General features: G+C 44.2%; 1 protein-coding gene across 8 annotated transcripts in view; it reads right to left on the bottom strand.

Moving 5' to 3' along the window:
* The window catches only part of LOC145354800 (E3 ubiquitin-protein ligase MGRN1-like), a 160,136-nt gene that overhangs the window by 13,612 nt on the left and 130,340 nt on the right, over positions 1 to 16,184 (bottom strand). For 4 of the 8 annotated variants that reach the window (XM_080206290.1, XM_080206289.1, XM_080206291.1 and 1 more), the window contains exons 13-15: positions 13,496 to 13,616; positions 8,823 to 8,868; positions 5,539 to 5,640 (exon numbers count right to left, since the gene is read on the bottom strand). In XM_080206290.1, the coding sequence (XP_080062416.1) occupies positions 5,539 to 5,640; positions 8,823 to 8,868; positions 13,496 to 13,616 (269 nt within the window). The remainder of the gene's footprint in view (positions 1 to 5,538; positions 5,641 to 8,822; positions 8,869 to 13,495; positions 13,617 to 16,184) is intronic. The other 4 variants (XR_013888904.1, XR_013888905.1, XM_080206294.1 and 1 more) reach the window with 1 other exon arrangement.

The raw sequence follows: 16,184 nt of genomic DNA on the forward strand, positions 1-16,184 counted from the left end.
GAAAATCTACAAAATAATAGTAAGACCGAGAAAAAAAAGGAAAAATGAACAGATGAGAGCTGTGCAAGGACAGAAGACGCTTTTCTTAAGTAAACCAGCACCAGAAGGGTAGCAGGAAACCGGGATATGCCTATTAAGAGGGGAAGGTAGTCTGCTTATGATGAAGACTAAGGAAATGGCAGAGATACCAATTAAAGGCTCTATCATCATTTGCATAGAGGAGCTGGGTAGAGATTGCACAACCAGCTAAATGGACCCACCTCATGTGGATATTATTCAGAGAGAGAGAGAGAGAGAGAGAGAGAGAGAGAGATAGATAGAGAGAGAGAGAGAGAGAGAGAGTGAGTGAGGAAAAGAAATGGTGCTAAAAGAAATAATGCAAAATTTCAGATAGGCACTCAGGGCTGAATGATATAGGACATGCAGAAGATATTAGTTAGATTGATTGTAACTGAAATACTGCATGTAGGTTTGGGCACTTCATTATGGAAAGCTATAATTCCATAATAGCTTTGGAATTATTATCCAAGAACAAGGTGCAATGTATAATGTCTTCAAGGATAAGGAATAAAAGTTGTGAAAAGACTGAAGGATTGCACATAAGCAGACATTAAGAGAAAACTAAAGAGATCGGGTTATGAATAAAGTCAATGTGAAGGATTTTTACGATAGGTCTGCTAAACAGTAATACTTGGGCACAAATTAAAATCATAGAAACCCTTCAGTGCAGAAAGAGGCTATTCGGTCCATCGAGCCTGCACCAAATCAATCCTACCCAGGGGCCATCCCTGTAACCCCACATATTCACCCTACTAAGCTCCCTGGCACTAAAGGGCAATTGAACATGGCCCATCAATCTCACCTGCACATCTTTGGAACGTGGGAGGAAACCCACGCAAATACAGAGACAATGTGCCAACTCCACAAAAACAGTTACCCAAGGCTGAAATTGAACCCTGGCGCCGAGAGGCAGCAGTGCTAACCACTGTGTCACTGAGCCATCCAAAATCTCAGGATTAATTAAAAGATTAGAAACAGTCTCAGGTTAAAATGTGGAATTTCTTCCACAAAGCAATGACGGAGCAGAGTCCTGAAATCCTTTTTCAAATTAATCAAGATTCTCACTTGAGAGATAGAGAAATTGTAAAAGCTGTAGAATCGTAGAATCTTTACAGTGTTGGAAGAGGTCAATTGTGCCTCTGTCAACCCTCAAAGTAATGTTCACTTAGCTTCATTTCTAATGTGGTGACCTTTACTTCTCCTCTTGCATGTTTTTCATTACCAAATATTTACCCAATCTCCTTTGAAAAGCTATGGTAGATTCTGCTTCCAGCACTGTTCCTGATCGGGCATTTCATGTCCAACAACCGTGGAATTAAGATTTTCTGATCTTTTCTTCAAGCCAGCATATCAGACATGGAACTAAATAATAAACTTTTGATCGAAGACTTGTAACATTGCGTAAACCAAAAGACACACAGCACAGCAGCATTTACGGGAGCCAGAAAGATTGCATCTTGGACAGGAAAGAGAGGGTTCTTTTGCAGGTTTTTAGGCTGACAGCATACAAAATATTTAACAAATCTTACAGTTATTGGGTGTATAGATGTTGTTAAAGGATAAAACAAAATAAAACACAGTAGTGGCTAACTGCTTCTTGTGATTTCTCAGATCACTGCATTTCTTCAGTAATCACTAGCAAGTTAAGGCCACACTTGGCAATTCGCCAACAATTATTTCTTCTGCATAGTATTGGTGCTTTGCCACAGGCAACTGTTACCCTCCCAGAGCCTATCCCAGCAAGTGTTAGCAGGCTATTCGATCAGAAGAAGAGAGGCAAGATCATCAAACACAACAGTGACTTTACGTAGATACGAAGACGAGTAGAAAAGCAAATTGCGTGGAAGGCACGGAAAGTCTGCAGAGAGATCTGAGTGGGCGAGGACCTGGCAGATGGAGCATAATGTTAGCACATGTGAGGTTATCCACTTTGGTAGAAATAATAGTAGGAGGGGCTATTATTTAAAGAGCGAAAAGCTGCAACATGCTACGGTGCAGAGGGACCTGGGGGTCCTTGTGCACGAGTCGCAAAAACCCAGCCTGCAGGTGCAGCAGGTGATCAAGAAGGTGAATGGAATGTTGGCCTTTATAGCGAGGGAGATAGAATATAAAAGCAGGGAGGTCTTGCTGCAACTGTACAGGGCACTGGTGAGGCCGCAACTGGAGTGCTGTGTGCAGTTTTGGTCACCGCATTTGCGAAAGGATATATTGGCCTTGAACGGAGTGCAGAGAAGGTTCACTCGGCTCATCCCGGAGATGAGGGGGTTGGCCTATGGGGAGAGATTGAGTAGACTGGGTCTTTACTCTTTGGAGTTCAGAAGTCGGGGGGGGGGGAGAAATCTGATAGAGACATGTAAGATAATGAAGGGGATGGATAGGGTAGAGGTAGAGAGATTCTCCCGCCTAGAAAGGATAGCAGAACTAGAGGGCACAGCTGAGGAGGAACTTCTTCACTCAAAGGGTGGTGAGTCTCTGGAATTCTCTGCCCGTTGAAGTGGTGGAGGCTACCTCGCTGAATATATTCATTGCATGGTGGAGTTTCTGTTGCAGATGGAGGAGGAGAAAGTGGGTTCCCGGACACGCGTCCTTTGTTTGAATAGAGGGGAGTATGGTAGGATGAGAGAAGAATTGGCGAATGTGGACTGGGGGAGCGCGTTGGAAGGTAGGTCTGCTGAGGAGCAGTGGAGGATCTTTAAGGAGATCTTTCTTGGTGCTCAGCAGAAATTTATTCCGATGGTCAAAAAGGACAGTAGGAGGAGAGGTAATAAGCCGTGGATAACGAAGGAGGTGAAGGAAAGTGTTAAATTAAAAGCGGAGGAATTTAGAGTAGCTAAGAGCAGTGGGCGAGAAGAGGATTGGGAAAGGTTTAAATGTCAACAAAGATTGACAAAGAAGTTGATAAAGGAGGGTAGGAGAAGCTATGAAGCTGGGCTAGCGCTTAATATAAAAAAGGATAGCAAGAGTTTTTATAAATATATAAAAAGGAAGAGGCTGGCTAGGGTGAACGTTGGTCCTTTAGAGGATGAGAAAGGGGAGCTAGTGGTAGGGGATGGGGATATGGCTAAGGTCTTGAATAACTTTTTTGTTTCTGTCTTCATGGAGGAGGACGTGAATAATTTGCCGGGTGTTAGCGATGGAAAGGTGGTAGGACTGGAGGGTCTTAATGACATTACTGTTACTAGAGAGGTGGTGCTCGACAGACTGGAGGGGCTGATTGTGGACAAGTCCCCAGGACCGGATGGAATGCATCCGAGGGTTCTGAAAGAAATGGCGGAGGTTATAGTGGATGCCTTGGTGGTTATTTTCCAGACGTCGCTGGATTCCGGGGAAGTGCCGGAAGATTGGAAAACGGCTAATGTTACGCCGTTGTTTAAGAAGGGTGCCAGGCAAAAGGCGGGGAATTATAGGCCGGTTAGTTTAACGTCTGTGGTAGGTAAAATGTTGGAATCCGTCATTAAGGAGGAAATTGCGAGGCATCTTGAAGGGAATTGCTTGATAGGGCAGACGCAACACGGTTTCATTAAAGGGAAGTCGTGTCTGACAAATTTACTGGAGTTCTATGAGGATGTGTCTAGGGCAGTGGATAGAGGAGAGCCGGTGGATGTGGTCTTTCTGGATTTTCAGAAGGCGTTTGACAAGGTACCTCACAAGAGGTTATTGCAGAAGGTCAGGGGACATGGAGTTGGGGGTAGGGTGTTAGCGTGGATAGAGGATTGGTTGTCAAATAGGAGGCAGAGAGTGGGGGTCAATGGGTGCTATTCGGATTGGCGGTTGGTGACTAGTGGGGTGCCCCAGGGGTCGGTGCTGGGGCCTCAGCTATTTACCATTTATATAGATGATCTGGAGGAGGGAACCGAGTGCAGGGTGTCGAAATTTGCTGATGACACCAAGATTGGGGGAAAGGCAAATTGTGCGGAGGGTGTGGAGAGTCTGCAGAAGGATCTAGATAGGCTGGGCGAATGGGCCAGGAAATGGCAAATGGAATTTAATGTTGGCAAGTGTGAGGTGGTCCACTTTGGTAGGAAGAATGGTAGGAAGGACTATTACTTACGTGGCGAAAAACTGCAGCAGGCGACGGTGCAGAGGGACCTCGGGGTCCTTGTGCATGAGTCGCAAAAACCCAGCTTGCAGGTGCAGCAGGTGGTCAGGAAGGCGAATGGGATGCTGGCCTTCATAGCGAGGGGGATTGAATATAAAAGTAGGGAGGTCTTGCTGCAGCTGTATAGGGCATTGGTGAGGCCGCAGCTGGAGTACTGTGTGCAGTTTTGGGCGCCGCACCTGCGCAAGGATATTTTGGCCCTGGAGGGAGTGCAGAGGAGGTTTACTAGGCTGATACCGGAGTTGAGGGGGTTGAGCTATGAGGAGAGGCTGAATAAACTAGGCTTGTACTCGTTAGAGTTTAGAAGAATGAGGGGAGATCTCATTGAGACGTATAAGATGATGAATGGGATGGATAGGATAGAGGTGGAGAGACTCTTCCCGCTCAAAAAAGACAGTAGGACTAGGGGGCACAGCCTCAAGATAAAGGGGGGGCGGTTTAGAACGGAGTTGAGGAGGAACTTCTTCACTCAAAGGGTGGTGAATCTCTGGAATTCTCTGCCCGTTGAAGTGGTGGAGGCTGCCTCGCTAAATATTTTTAAGAAGCGGGTTGATGGGTTCTTGATAAAAGAGGGGATTAAGGGTTATGGGGAGAGGGCGGGAAAGTGGAACTGAGCCACGACAGATCAGCCATGATCTTATTGAATGGCGGGGCAGGCTCGAAGGGCTAGATGGCCTACTCCTGCTCCTATTTCTTATGTTCTTATGTTCTTAATATATTTAAGTCACGGGTAGATAGGTTTCTGATAGACAGGGGAATTAAGGGTTATAGGGAGCAAGCGGCAAAGTGGAACTGATCCACTTCAGATCAGCCACGATCTTATTGAATGGGAGGGCAGGCTCGAAAGGCTAGATGGCCGACTCCTGCTCCTATTTCTTATGTTCTTATGTAGATTACTGGAAACTGGTTGGAGGCCTTACTGATTTTCAACCCTTTAACGCAAAGAGATTGTGGCCAACTGCAGTATCCCTACCGCAGACCAGGAATCAACAATAGGAGGACCTTTCCACACTGAACGGTTGGCTTCTAATGGGGGAGCGGGAAAAGAAAAAAAATGGGAATGGTAACAGAGGCAAAGAGTGAGAAAGATGGAGACTTGCACTTCTATGGAGCTTTAGAACATCGCTCGTGACCATCTCTAACAGCACATATGATGGAATACAGTGATTGTGAGATGCAAGAAATTCCTGTTATAACAACCTAACTAACACTGTTACTTACCAGATCCATTCATTTACGCTGCAAAAGTACCTCATGTTTGGTAAAAAGACACTGTGAAGATTGTAGGTGTACCACTTATTTAGTCCCATAAGTAAAGTAATATTTTAAATCCCAGGTACACAACGAAGAAATATTATTAAAAGATGATGGATAAGTACCTGGCAGAGTCATATCGAGTGGATTATCACCGTCTTCTATAACATGCCTGCCGTGCTCATTGTTGCTGTCTTGTACAATTTCCTCAGAGCCAGTTCGCTCATCTGGAAGAAAATAATCAGATAGAAATCACTGTCAGTCTAAATCCATACAGTCACACTGAAAACCAAGTTTAAACCGATAGGCATCACTGTAAAACAGTCTAGATCCAGTCAGTCACACTGAAAACCAAGTTGTGACATATTGGGTGCAATTTTGACTTTAGGCGATATTGCAAATAAGAAATATTGGATCTCATCATTTCCAATTACTTAACATGTTCAAAGTCAAAATTGGCCTCCCTTTTCTTTCCTTTTTGTTTAAAACAAACAGAAATGATGCAGTTTTTAAAATATTGTTCCTAGAACTTCAAAGCCAGACTCGAAATGGCACTATTTTCCAAACAAAATCACAATTTTCCTTTTTACTGTCAGTCGATAGACATTAGGCACATTGTCCTACATTCGTAACAATAGTTCCGAAGTGAATACGTTATCATACTGGAGCAGTCAGTACTCTTGGAAACAATGGTTCTGGGGCCAGCATAATTTGGTGGCACCACTGGATTTTAACTGCTTTAAAAGACTATTATTGGTCATGAGTGAGTGAGGCCGGGTTTAACAGGATTGGATTATTGTACTATACAAGGGGTTTTAATCAAACAGATAGGATGGCATAACGGCACAGTGGTTAGCACTGCTGCCTTCCAGCACCAAGGACCCGGGTTCAATTCCCAGCTTGGGTCACTTCTGTGTGGAGTTTGCACATTCTCCCCGTGTCTGCATGGGTTTCTTCCGGGTGCTCCGGTTTCCTCCCACAGTCCAAAGGTGTGCAAGTTAGGTGGATTGGCCGTGCTAAATTGCCCCTCAACGTCAGGGGGATTAGTGGGGTAAATGTGTGGGGTTCTGGGAATAGGGCCTGGGTGGGATTGTTCAGTGCTGGCTCAAAGGGCCAAATGGTCTCCTTTGGCACTGTCAGGATTCTACGATTCTATAGAAACAAGCGTTTGCTAATTTGTGGCCACGTTCCAAGTTGCCTCGTCTTACATTGGCAGTGCAGAAGTAAAAAACTAAAATAAGCGGCCTTGCAGATTTTAGCATGAATCAATACTAGCATCCCAATAGTTCACGAGTGTCGCATGGTTTGCAAGACCCATGCAATAACAGAACTAGACAGAAGCAGCACAGTGACACAGTGGTTAGCACTGCTGCCTCACAGCACCAAGGGCCTGGGTTTGATTGCCAGCTTGGGTCACTGTCAGGGTGAAATTTGCATGTTCTCCCCGTGTCTGCGAGGGTTTCCACTGGACGCTCCGTTTTCCTCCCACAGTCTGAAAGATGCGCTGGTTCATTGCATTGGCAGTGCTAATTTCTCCCTCAGTGTACCTGAACAGGCACAGGAGGGTGGTGACTCAGGATTTTCACAGTAACTTCACTGCAGTGTTCATGTCAGCCTACTTGTGACACCAATAAATATGCAGGTATAGTCACAAGCGCAAGGAGAGAGGGCTTTTCGACAATGGACTTTTTTTTAATACAATCTATGAATATTGTGACGCTCACTGAATTAAACCAATGATACAAGTATTACATAACAGCAACTTGTTATATTGTAGATGCACAAAGATGAGGTAAAATGACAAGCGCAGGTAAAGTGACTTACTGCACGTGCATATGGGTGTGTGTGTGCGCAAGTTCAAATACACCAAGATGGAAAGTTAAAATACAACTGACATAATGATGATCTTTTATAAGTAGCGATGCATCGTGATTTTATGTGAGCAGATGCTTATTAATTGAAAAGACAACACCCATTCTCTGTGGGCTCTCAGAGAAAATACAGAGGGATTGATTGGAAAGAAGGTGCTGGGAAGTGAGTCTGAGGGATGTGCATGTGCACAAATCTTTGAAGTTAGCAGGACACATTGAGAAGGCTGTAAAAAGGAACGTAAGATTCTTGATGTTATAAACAGAGGCATAGAGTACAAAAGCAATGGAGTTATGCTAAATATTTAAAGAACTGTTCAACCCCAACTGAGTTGTAGACACCAATTCTGGGCATCACCCTTTAGAAACTAACTTGAATCCTTGCTGGGCCCAGAGGAATTGATTAGAATGGTACCAGAGGTAAGAACTGCAATTACGTGCAGAGATTAAAGATTATTCTTTTTTGGAGCACATAAGGTTAAGCAGATTTGATAGGGGTGCTCAAAATCTGAAGATTTTTAAAGAGTAAATTAGCTTTTTTTAAAAAATTAATTTATGGAACGTGGGTGTCGCTGGCTCGGCCAGCATTTACTGCTCATCCCTAGTTACCCTTGAGAAGGTGGTGGTGGTGAGCTGCCTTCTTGAACCACTGCAGTCCCTGATGTGCAAGTCCACCCACAGTGCTGTTTGGGAGACAGCTCCAGTATTTTGATCCAGCAGAGTGAAGGAAATGACGATATATTTCAAAATCAAGACTCTGAGTGACTTGAAAGATCTTCAGGTGATGGTGTCTCCAGGTATCCGCTGCTCTTATCCTTCTACATGGTAGCTGTCAAAGGTTTGGAAGGTGTTCCCTCAGCAATCTTGATGACTTCTTGCTGTGCACCTTGTAGATGGGGCACATGGCTGCCAATTTCATCAGTGACGGAGGGAGTGATTTTTCTTTTGGAAGGGGTAGCAAACAAGCGAGCTGCTTTGTCCGAGATGACGTTCAACTTCTTGAATGTCGTTGGAATTGCACTCATCCAAGCAAGTGGAGAGTATTCCATCACACTGCTTACTTGTGTCTTGTAGATGGTGGACAGGTTTTGGGGAGTCAGGAGGGGAATTACTCGATACTTTCCACTGACAGAAGGGTGGATATGATGCATACAAACATACAAATTAGGAGTCGGCCATTTGGCCCCTTGAGCAAGAGCTGACAGATTTATAAGGCAAGTAGCAAAAAAAACAGAAATAACATGACTTTTTTTTATTGCAGTGAATCATGATGGCTTTGAACGTGCTACCTCAAAGGTTGCAGAAAGCAATAATAATATTCAAAAAGGGGGAAAAGGGGGAACTAGGGGGAAATATTTGCAATGCCGTGAAGAAAGACCAAGGGACTGAGGACTAACTGAATAGCTCTTTCAGAGTGCAGACTCAGGCTCAGACGCAATGGCCTGCTTTTACGCTACAAGTGTTTGGGGAGTTTTATTCTGTTAACAGATGCTGTGTAAATCCATATTGCTGTTTTTTGTTCTGCAATTCTATAATCTCACCTTCATTTTGGGTGCATATTTCTGGGGAGTCTGCAAGTGTAGTACTCTGAAAAACAGAAACCCATGTTGGTTGTCATATAGTTTACAAGGCAGAGCTTCAGCAGATTTTACTGACTATCACATTCCCATACTTTTCTAACCTCATGACAATATAGGCAAATAAACAAATGACAGAACCCTGGTAACTTCCTTTGTAAAATACATGTTGACTTTAAACGAAAGCATAGATGTACTTTACTTGATTCAGTACGAAGTGACTGTTCTTCTAAACTTTTCAAAACCATAAGATTTGAAATAACTTTCACTCATTTACCCCACTAAATTATTTCTGTTCAAGAACAAAAACCCCGTGGTGACTGTATGTGCATTAAGGGTAATATCCATCCTTTTTAAACACTAGATTTAATGTAGTAATTATTTTCTCTTTGGGTTTAGGTGCACTGGCATTCTTTTTTTACTTCAAGTATTATCAAACAAATTGGGTACAGGTAAAGGAAAGATACAAGGGTTGTTCCTCTTTGCAAAAACTTACAAATTAACCCCACTCTCAAACCAGCATCTAGAAATCATTTCCAACAATTCTAAGTCTTGTTGCCCGAGTAATACTCATAAATAATGGACACATTTCTGCTGTAGACCTTAGTCCAGCAGGTCTGGGTTTGAATCTGCAGGAGTCAGAGTGGCCGAAAGCAAAAAGGACTTAAAACTTTGACGCGGAATTACGTCATTACAGCAAATCTTATGATCTGTACTGAAATGCAAACATTTCTAGGCCACCTCAAATGGGTGAAAGTACAAGAATTTAATGGGGGAAAACATCGGACGGTGGGACTTCCTGTTCCACCACCTGAAAACTCAACAGGGAACATATTTCCGCTGATACCTCCTATCCCGCAGTTAGTTAACTCTCCGAGAATTGGTGGAATAACTTCTGCAAACCAATCGCCGGAGGTTTATAAAATTCTACCTATTAGTTTTCCTTTTGTTTACGTTCCGTTGACATCAAGACTGTGGGCCGATGCGTTTGTAGAAAATCACCAAGGTGACCTAATATTGGTATTCAGTAGAGTTATTGCAGCCAATACAGGATGAAGTCCACACCAACAACAGGACTTTTATGTACATATGAAATGAGGCAAAGGACTGCAACTTTTTCAGAGACTAGTTTTCAATGTGGTCCGATTTTAACTCATCACCACCTTCTCAAGGGTAATCGCGGATGGGCAACAAAGGTTGGCCTTTCCAGTGATGCCCACATCATGAATTAATTTAATTAAAAACCTCTTGAAAATTTAACACGATCCTAGATGCCCATAAAAACAGAACAATAAAGCAATATAGTAACATTCAATATATTACGAACGTTTGAACATATGAATATGAAAATCTGCATTTTTAAACTTATTATTTTATGTTCTCCTATCAGTTTCAGCCAATTTCTTCATATTCCATTGGTTTCGGGCACTGATCAGAAACCCCAAGGTACATTATGAAGTTACATTAGACCCCAACAATTTTCTAATTTGGCGTCAGTGTGAGGACACGAGGGGGGATTCTCCCGTCCTGCCCTCCAGGGGAATGATAGCGGGCAGGGGGGAAACGGACACACAAAGGTCAACTGATCTCGGGCGGGATTCTGCGTTTTTGGGGCAAGCGCAGCCAGAGATGGCAGATGGAATTTAATCCTGACAAATGCGAGGTGATGCATTTTGGAAGGAATAATGCAGGGAGGAGTTACATGATAAAAGGTAGACCGATTAAGAGTGTAGAAATGCAGAGGGACCTGGGAGTGCAGGTGCACAAGTCTCTGAAGGTGTCGACACAAGTAGAGAAGGTTGTGAAGAAAGCTTACGGAATGCTAGCCTTTCTAGGAAGGGGTATAGTGTGTAAGAGCTGCCGTCTAATGCTTCAGTTGTACAGAACATTGGTTAGGCCGCATTTGGAGTACTGCGTCCAGTTCTGGTCACCTTACTACCGGAAGGACGTGGAGACCCTGGAGAGGGTGCAGAGGAGGTTTACCAGGATGTTGCCTGTCACGGAAGGACTGAGTTACGAGGAAAGGTCGGAGAAACTGGGGCTCTTCTCCTTAGAAAGACGGAGATTAAGGGGGGGATCTGATAGAGGTGTATAAAATACTGATGAAGGGAATAGATAGAGTCAACAGTGGCAGGCTTTTCCCTAGATTGGGGACAATTACGAGAGGTCACGATCTAAGGGTGAGGGGGGAGAAGTATAATTTGGGTACTAGAGGAAGGTTTTTCACGCAGAGGGCCGTGGGGGTATGGAATGCGCTACCGAGTAATGTGGTGGAGGCAGGCACGTTGGACTTGTTTAAGGTTTACTTAGATAGACACATGAGCGAAACAGGGATGGAGGGTTACAGTAGACGGTATTAAAAAGGGTCAGAGCCTGGGGACGACACTGGAAATGTAGTATTACATGTTAATGTTTTGTCTCTTTTAATCCACAGGTGTCGGTCCACCTTGTTGTCAAACGAGGGGCATGCACACGGTGGGTCGTGCGTGGGCTGCTCTTGGAGGTTTCGAGAGTGGCCTAGTACTTCGTGTCGTTGCGCGTGCTTAATCCTGGACCAGCAGACAGGCACCACAACAGCTCAGTGACTAACACTGCTGGCTGTGCAGATACACGGATTTGGGCCTGTGTCTGTGGGAGTTTGCGCATTCTCCCTGTGGTTGCGTGGGTTTCCTCCGGGTGCTCCGGTTTCCTCCCACACCCCAAAGATGTGCTCTTAGGCTGACTGATGTACCAAATTGACCCTACGCTATTCTCCCCTGAATCTGGCTACATTAGGGGTACCATTCACATACACACGGGGCAGGGTAGGTGTCGGAAAATGCTTTGTTGAAATGGCGGCGCGGGCTCGTTGGGCCGAAGGGCCTGTTTCCCGTGCTGGGTTGTTCTTTGAGAATCTCATCCATGATGCATCAATGTCGGTGCAATACTCCTGACAAAGTGGGAAGCTTGAATCAAAACAAAGTTTCACAACACAGTTCAACGATAACAAATAAATTCGCTTAGCTTTTTACAATTGAACAATACTTAAACATGACAAGATACCAATTCTGAACTGTTGACCTATCCCTCTGAGTTCCAATCAAGCAATATCTCTCTTATCGACTTAAAACCTCTCTTTATAATTCGTCAGCAAAACACAGGCACACTTGACTTAGGTTACCAGGTGTGGGCCTTTCAGAAAGCCTTTGGAGAGAGGAGGGATGGGGGGGAAGAGAGAGGAGGGGTGGGGGGGGAAGAGAGAGAGAGAGAGCGAGACAGACACAGAGACATTGCTTTCTTCAGGTAGCCCAAACAGCAACTGTTCTTGATTTAAAATGAAAATGAAACTCTATCTTTACTTCAAGCTGAGCTCCTCCAATTAACCAAATTACTCTGTCTCTCTCAATCAATCTAATCACTCTCATATCTCTGCATACCTAGTCTAAAATTCCAGAAACTAAATAAACAAAATGACCATTAATTCTACAAAGTAACACATGCACACGCACATGCCACCTTGCCGACCCTCTCTTCCACTCCCAACTTCCAAACCCGTTGACCTTCACTCATTCATCCCCTCTCCTAACCTAGTCCATCATTCATTTCGTCCCTCCTCATCCACTACATTCCCCCCGACAGATCAACTTACTGTTCCTTTCCCCTCCCACCAATCACAATACTTCACTCCCTCTCCACCAAGACAGCCATCTCCCCACGGGATAGGAGCTCGATCTTAATCACTGGCAAGCAACTGCCCTCTCACTTAAGAACATAAGAACATAATTCTGTAAGTGTTGGCATTGGTGCAAGGATATGGAAGAGAATTCGCCCGCCATGGCAATCTCAGTCTTTGCCGTTTTACATTTTATCCTTAAAGAGGACAGTGCCATAACGTTCAGATGACTGGACTAGCAATCCAGAGGTCCAGATTAATGCTGCAGAAACGTGAATTTAAATCCTACCAAGGCAACTCGTGCAATTTAAATATACTTAATTAATAAAAGTCTTGGGAGGGGAGGGGGGTGCATTCTGCCATCCTTCACCAGTGCGACCTACCTGTGACTCTCGACCCACAGTAACGTAGTTGACTCTGACCTGCCCTTTGAAATGGCTGAGAAAGCAACTCAGTTCAAGAACCTTCAGGGATGGGCAACAAACGCAGGTCTTGCCAGCCACACGTTATCTCAAAATCAAACGAAACCCTTCCTTGCGTAGTATTGCTATTATCTTGGCAATCAAGAGCTGTCATGGTAGATAAACTAACTCATACTTGATTCATATTTACATTTGGAAGGGGCGAGGAAGGGATAAAAGAAAGTTGAATAATAATCTTAACTAGGAAGCATTACAATTAGCTCAGCGTCCTTTTACTCATCAAGGAGTTGAAATGGGAAATTTCTTCCACTTGTCCATTTGCTATGCTCTTTAATTAATTGCATATCAGGTACAAACACCAACTGTTTCTTAAGCTAGATGCAACCTGTAACTGAGATTTAAAGTACACAAGTTAATCAATTAAAAAGTTTGCAAATTCGGTCACTAAATTATACTTTTTATTTAATCGTCCAATAAAGATAATCAAAAATTCCTTGGCTAAGTAACTCCTTGAAGTTAATTCTCCTATGAGCTGATCCCGATAGCTTCCCATCGGAACTTACTTCTTGCGAACTGGATTCATTCGGTCGTTGTGGTCCATTCTTTTGTAACAGGACATCGGAATCTTCTGATAGCTTTTCTTCATCCTCTTCTTGTATCGGAGAAGATGGTGAGCGCAGACTGCTAAATTATTATACAATTTCACAATTAGACACCCTCACTGTCGAATGTAAACAATATAGATCTAGGTATCATGTTTTTTGAAATTCCATCAGATAATTTTGACCTGTGCAGGGCTACACACACTATCTTCTGCAATTGCATCAGGTTTTTTTTGGTGTACTGTGTAATTTATTTGTTTTGTTTTCCTTATATACAAATAGGAACTACTGTGGCGTGAGGAAACCTTGTTTAATCAAAGAATGGTTAAAACAATATACGAAAAAGCTCAGTACTGATACAGGTCTATTCCTACCAACTCCAGGGCTTACGCTTAAGAGTCCCTCCTACGAGGACCCACTCATAAGAACATAAAAACATAAGAAATCGGAGCAGGAGTAGGCCATCTCGCCCCTCAAGCCTGCCCCGCCATTCAATAAGATCATGGCTGATCTGAAGTGGCTCAGTTCCACTTTCCCGCTTTCTCCCCATAACCCTTACCAAAAACCTTTCGACCCGCGTCTTAAAAATATTTAGCGAGGCAGCCTCCACCACTTCAACGGGCAGAGAATTCCAGAGATTCGCCACCCTTTGAGTGAAGAAGTTCCTCCTCAACTCCGTTCTAAACTGCACCCCCCTTATCTTGAGGCTGTGCCCTCTCGTCCTGCTGTCCTTTCTGAGCGGGAAGAATCTCTCTACCTTGACCCTATCCATCCCCTTCATCATTTTATACGTCTCTATAACATCCCCCCTCATCCTTCTGAACTCCAACGAGCATCAGCCCAGTCGATTCAGCCTCTCTTCATAGTTCAACCCCCTCAACTCCGGTATCAGCCGAGTGAACCTCCTCTGCACTCCCTCCAAGGCCAAAATATCCTTGCGCAAGTGCGGCGACCATAACTGCACACAGTACTCCAGCTGCGGCCTCACCAGTGCCCTGTCCAGTTGCAACAAGACCTCCCTGCTTTTATATTCAATCCCCCTCGCGATGAAGGCCAGCATCCCATTCGCCTTCCTGATCGCCTGCTGCACCTGCAGACTGGGTTTTTGCGACTCGTGCACAAGGACCCCCAGGTCCCTCTGCACCGTAGCATGCTGCAGCTTTTCGCCCTTTAAATAGTAATCCCTCCTCCTATTATTTCTGCCAAAGTGGATAACCTCACACTTAGTAACATTGTACTCCATCTGCCAGGTCCTCGCCCACTCGCTCAGCCTATCTAGATCCCTCTGCAGACTTGCCGCACCCTCCGCACAATTTGCTTTTCCACTTATCTTTGTGTCATCAGCAAATTTCGACACCCTACACTCAGCTCCCTCCTCCAGGTCATCTATATAAATGGTAAATAGCTGAGGCCCCAGCACCTATCCCTGGGGCACTCCACTAGTCACCAACCACCAATCCGAATAGCACCCATTGATAGCTACTCTCTGCCTCCTATTAGACGGCCAATCCTCTATCCACGCTAACACCTTATCCCCAACTCCATGCCCCCGAACCTTCTGTAGCAACCTTTTGTGCGGCACCTTATCGAACACCTTCTGAAAATCGAGAAACACCACATCCACCGGTTCCCCTCTGTCCACCGCACTAGTCACATTCTCGTAGAATTCCAATAAATTCGTCAGACACGACTTCCCCTTAACGAATCCGTGCTGCGTCTGCTCTATCAAACAATTCTTCTCAAGGTGTCTCGCTATTTCTTCTTGGATGACGGATTCCAGCATTTTTCCGACAACAGACGTTAAACTAACCGGCCTATAATTCCCTGCCTTATGCCTGCTACCCTTTTTAAACAGCGGCGTAACATTAGCCGTTTTCCAAACTTCCGGCACTTCCCCGGAATCCAGCGAGGTTTGGAAAATACTCACTGAGGTATCCGCTATCACATCTGCCATTTCCTTCAGAACCCTGGGATGCATACCATCCGGTCCTGGGGACTTGTCCACCATCAGTCCCGCTCGCCTAGTGTCAGTGACCGTATTCAGGCCCTCAACTCCAACCATCCTTCTATCTTTAATACCCGACAAACTATTTGCGTCCTCCTCCGTGAAGACCGAGGCAAAATACTTATTTAAGGCCTCAGTCACTCGATTGGGCGGGGAGGGGATGGTTAAAAAAATTATTTCTGATAGGCCTCATGGGGATGATGTGACCCACAAATGTGGCCTGTTAAAGGGGCCACCCCACCACAGGAACATGCAAAACAACGGTTAAAATTGAGATAATTTGATCAAAGCTTACAATTTTATTTCTCTCCTCACTGGTCTGACTTCTCTTATCTGATAACGATTTGGATACAATCCTGACATCAGTAGGGCAATCCATCATCTTAAAATTTCAGCCCAGATTTGTTTTTAAGCCAACTTAAAAATTAATTTTCACTTTAGAACTTACAACTTGCCTGAGGATTTCCTTTTAATTAACTTTAGCAAATCGCAAACAACGTTAAATACCAACAATTGCTTCATTAACTAAAAATTTCTGCATGAATACTTCTTAAAATTCAAAATAGGCATCATTAGTTTAGAATTCCGAAATAGCTGTGTCCAAGTTCCATAAACCAGTTGAAACCGTACAAACTCTTCGAGATT

Source organism: Carcharhinus amblyrhynchos, chromosome 18 (genome assembly GCF_965287045.1).
Source record: "Carcharhinus amblyrhynchos chromosome 18, sCarAmb.v2.hapA, whole genome shotgun sequence".
In the NCBI taxonomy this organism is placed as follows: Eukaryota; Metazoa; Chordata; class Chondrichthyes; order Carcharhiniformes; family Carcharhinidae; genus Carcharhinus; species Carcharhinus amblyrhynchos.